Raw genomic sequence first — 3,897 nt, 5'->3', positions numbered from 1 at the left:
CTTGTATAGTTCAAATTTGATTTTTAGAAATCTATATTTACATGTACGATATCAAATAAATGTATATTTATAGTGAAACTAGTTTGTGTTATAGATATTTGTGCATTCTTTTATAAACTTGATACAAGTTTGACTTGATATAAAATTAAAATGGCATACAATTTAAAATAGAGGAACTAATTGATAGCACACCTTCCCTCAATGCAGATTTTCCATTTTACTCAACGTGATATTACTCACAGTTTTCAGTTGTCTTATGTTATTTTACATGTTTTGTAGTGGGTCAATTTGGCGTCATTCCAAACGCGTTGCAACTTATTATTCATCCATAGTTTTTTTTAAAAAAAATTGAAACTCTATCTTCTCAAAATATTTATTTAAGCTAATTTTTGGTGCGGCAAAAGTTGGCACCATCCCTAACATGCCACGAATTCAACAATCCAAACATGCCCCAAACTTAAAGACGAAGAATGTGCAGTTCCGTGTGAGACGGATTTGATCTGAGTATTATCGGGCTCCAGTAAGACTGTAGGAGGCCTCGCAAATCTCAATTATGCAGTCCCATGCCACTGCCAACTGCCAACAACCCGGATAGGGCCGGGGCATCCACCCAGCCACCGTGGCGTGCCGTGCCGGCACGTCTCCGGGGCGGTTGGAGTTGTACTTTTGCCGGGCACCGCCGATGGATTGCCTTCTCCTTCCCGCAAGCCGCGACTGCTCTACTTCCCCACAAAACCGAACCAGCTCCCCTCCTCTCGCATCTCCCTCCTGCAATCTCTCTCTCCCAGTTCGACTCTGCGCTGCTACTCGTAGCTCGCCCGCTGAGATGGACGGCAGCAGCCTCAAGTCCGCGCAGCTCCTGGAGCAGATGCGCCTGCACATGGCCACCGACGCCGGCAAGGAGCTCACCAAGAAGGTCGGCCTCGTCTACCAGCTCAACATCGCCCCCAAGGTCAGACTCCCCTCCTCCCCCTCTCAAATCTCCCGTGAATCTCTCCTCCTTTACTTGCCAAGATTGCGTGAAACCCGGGCCAGATCGACGGGCTTCCTGATTCCTGAATTCATGTGGCGGTGCTGTGCGTTGCAGAAGCTCGGCGTTGACGAGGAGATCTTCGTGGTCGACCTCAAGAAGGGCGAGGTCAGCAAAGGTCCGTCCTTTTTCGTGGTCCTTCGGCCTGAATTTTGGTTCCCCGGATCGGTATTCTGAAATATTTGATTCTGATGTGTAGGACCGTACCAGGGGAAGCCGGATGCTACCTTCTCCTTCACTGACAACGATTTCCTTGGAATCGCCAGCGGCAAGACGAACCCGCAGATTGCGTTCATCCGGTTAGTTGAACAAAAAAACTAGCCTTTACTTCTTCTTCTTTTCATTCTGATTCAGGATATTTTTGGGAGTTTTTGCTGATGAATTCTGTTGCTGTGCAGCGGAGCTATTAAGATCAAGGGGAGCATAGCCGCTGCGCAGAAGTTCACCCCTGACATCTTCCCCAAGCCAGCGAAGCTGTAGAAGGTTAGATTGTATTATTTGGGCGTGGTTGGATAATAAGGTTTGCAGGCCTCAACCGCTGTGTACCTGATAGCATGAGTGGAATACATGAACAACACACGACCATCTGATCTTTATCAGTGGAATTTGGATAATGCCTTGGTTAATCTGTCACTTAAAATGAGCTCAATGTTCGTCTCTGGTGATTACTGCTTTGCCTTTCTGCTTGATTACAATAAGCAATCCGATGCTAAGTCGATGTCCCTGGTGATAGTTCAGTGGTTATGTCCTTATTTTGATTGAGATTATGTAACAGTTTTGGGCTTGCTCTGTCGAGCTACATTAGTTTTATATTCACATATTCTCAACTTATTTCAGTATCTGTTATGGCCCTGAGATCAACGTTGTTAATACTTCAAAGTATGAAAATAGAATTGTGTCGGGAAGTTTGGGTACTCTGTAAAACCCGCCTCTTTGGGCTCACCAATGTGGAGGCTGTATGCTAATTTTGCTGTGGTTCAGTAAGAAAGGTTGCATCCATGGTGTATAAGTTAGGATGCTCAGATTCGCATGCATCGAACTTTTATTGGCTGAATAGGAATGATGGAGCCAGTTGAAACTGAATTCTTTTGTTGATCTGGATCAGGATATATGGTCTGGTAAAGTGGTGATAGTTGATATTTCTTACTAATATAAGTAGCTAAGATAGTATATGTATGTGTGGATATGATTGGACTTCTCAAAAAATTACAGGAGAGTTGATCTTATAGTCCTAATTTTTATAGTGAATTATTATCAGAATAAGATAAAACTTGTTGTAGAAGCCAGTCCAACTATTTCTTGTTGAGTAGGAATCGCAGAAAGCTATCTGATACTCCAGGGTCCAGGCTCTAGGCCCCCCAAACTATCTCTGAATCGTGTCTTTTTATCAGTTCGGACCCTGTTTTAGGAGCCAATGGTCATAACATAGATATAGGTAGTAGGATATACCTTCCTGCAATTTCAAATACTGACTACTACCTTTGCAAAAGGAGTTTACTGAAAACGAAAGCATGAAAAATGTTAGAAAAACCATTGATAATACCGACAGCTTCAAGTTGATGAACGCCACACAAGATAACAGTAGTTCAAAGAAACCAATCTAGAAACGACACTGACACTTTGGCAAACAATTTGTTAACGAGGTTTAGCCAATCTGCCTATATCCTGTGGAATTACTACAGTGCAGCTCCCCATAGAAACAGCAACTACACTGGCATCACGGCACTATCGATTGAAACTCAGCCTAATTTTACACACATTCAACACAAAACGGGGGAAAAAATTCCTGGCAATTATCTTTTTATATAATCTGGATTGTAAAGTAAATTTGAAGAGCTTGCGTAAGCTGATATCCAATTTGTTTTAGATTCTCTGTGAAATATGTTATAGATATGTCTAGTTGTTTTGATTTGTGAAAAGGAATGATTTCTAACCTTTACTCGACTTGTTTGGGATCTCAGTACCTCGATGATGCTTTCATTTAGTTCTGAATTTCTGATGATCCGGTTCATACAATCATATTCTGTTGTTCGCACCATTACTAATGTTCTCGTGAACTTATTCTGACTGTGAATCATGTGCCCATGCATCTCCAGCGTCATGATAAATCCTGTTTCTCTTGAGCTGTGTGCCCTGTTTCTTCTGCTCCTCCTTGTCTCTATGCACAGCAAATTGTTGCTATCAAGTCATTGTATGCCCATCCTGCCATCCATGCTCTGTCCACCCGGATGGGTCATTCAGATTACAATTTGCAAGCAGTGCTTGATGCTATTATAAAAAAAAGAGCAGTGCTTGATGCTGTTGCTGGAGATCAGGCCGCGCACTAATACGCGACCTGCCGGAACATGAGGCACGAGGTTAGCTCGCATGTTCCATGCGTTCACTTTCAGCACATACAGTACAATGACTTGAAAGATTGCGATTGCGAGTGTCTAACCGGGGTAGTAACTGACTAACCTGACAGTGCCAGATGCGTGTGCATTTTCCGTAACATAACAAGCCTCTAGCACTGTCAGGTTATGTTACAGAAAATGCCTCTGACTCCTTTCAGTTTCTGTAACATCAAAAGAGCCTCTGAATGTCGTTTAACTTACCTGACGCTGTCAGCGTCAGATATGTGTGCATTTGCTACTGGAGGAGCGGGAGGGATGTTCTCCTGCGCCATTTGGCCGGGCCGGTTTTACCATGCGCCACCGGATTCGTTAGCTAACATTTGATTGCACCGAGGGCGTGAGTAACCACTAAGGCCCTGTTTGGGTGTTATGAAAATATATACACCTGTAAATCGTTTACACCTGTTTTTTGTTGTGCACAAGAAAACCAGGCAATCATTTTCACTTGTAAAATGCCTGTTTGGATTCACTGTA

General features: G+C 43.2%; 1 protein-coding gene across 1 annotated transcript; it reads left to right on the top strand.

Annotated features, from left to right (window-relative positions):
- Nucleotides 1–636: 636 nt before the first annotated feature.
- Nucleotides 637–1,866, top strand: LOC101775258 (peroxisomal multifunctional enzyme type 2). Its single transcript, XM_004964843.4, has 4 exons — nucleotides 637–952; nucleotides 1,088–1,148; nucleotides 1,230–1,329; nucleotides 1,429–1,866. The coding sequence occupies exons 1-4, from the start codon at nucleotides 683–685 to the stop codon at nucleotides 1,508–1,510; spliced, it is 513 nt and encodes a 170-aa protein (XP_004964900.1). The 5' UTR covers nucleotides 637–682; the 3' UTR covers nucleotides 1,511–1,866.
- Nucleotides 1,867–3,897: the final 2,031 nt, after the last annotated feature.

This window comes from Setaria italica, chromosome IV (genome assembly GCF_000263155.2).
Source record: "Setaria italica strain Yugu1 chromosome IV, Setaria_italica_v2.0, whole genome shotgun sequence".
Classification (NCBI taxonomy): Eukaryota; Viridiplantae; Streptophyta; class Magnoliopsida; order Poales; family Poaceae; genus Setaria; species Setaria italica.
The sequence above is the reverse complement of the archived record's forward strand: the minus strand, read 5'-3'. Positions and strand labels throughout refer to the sequence as shown.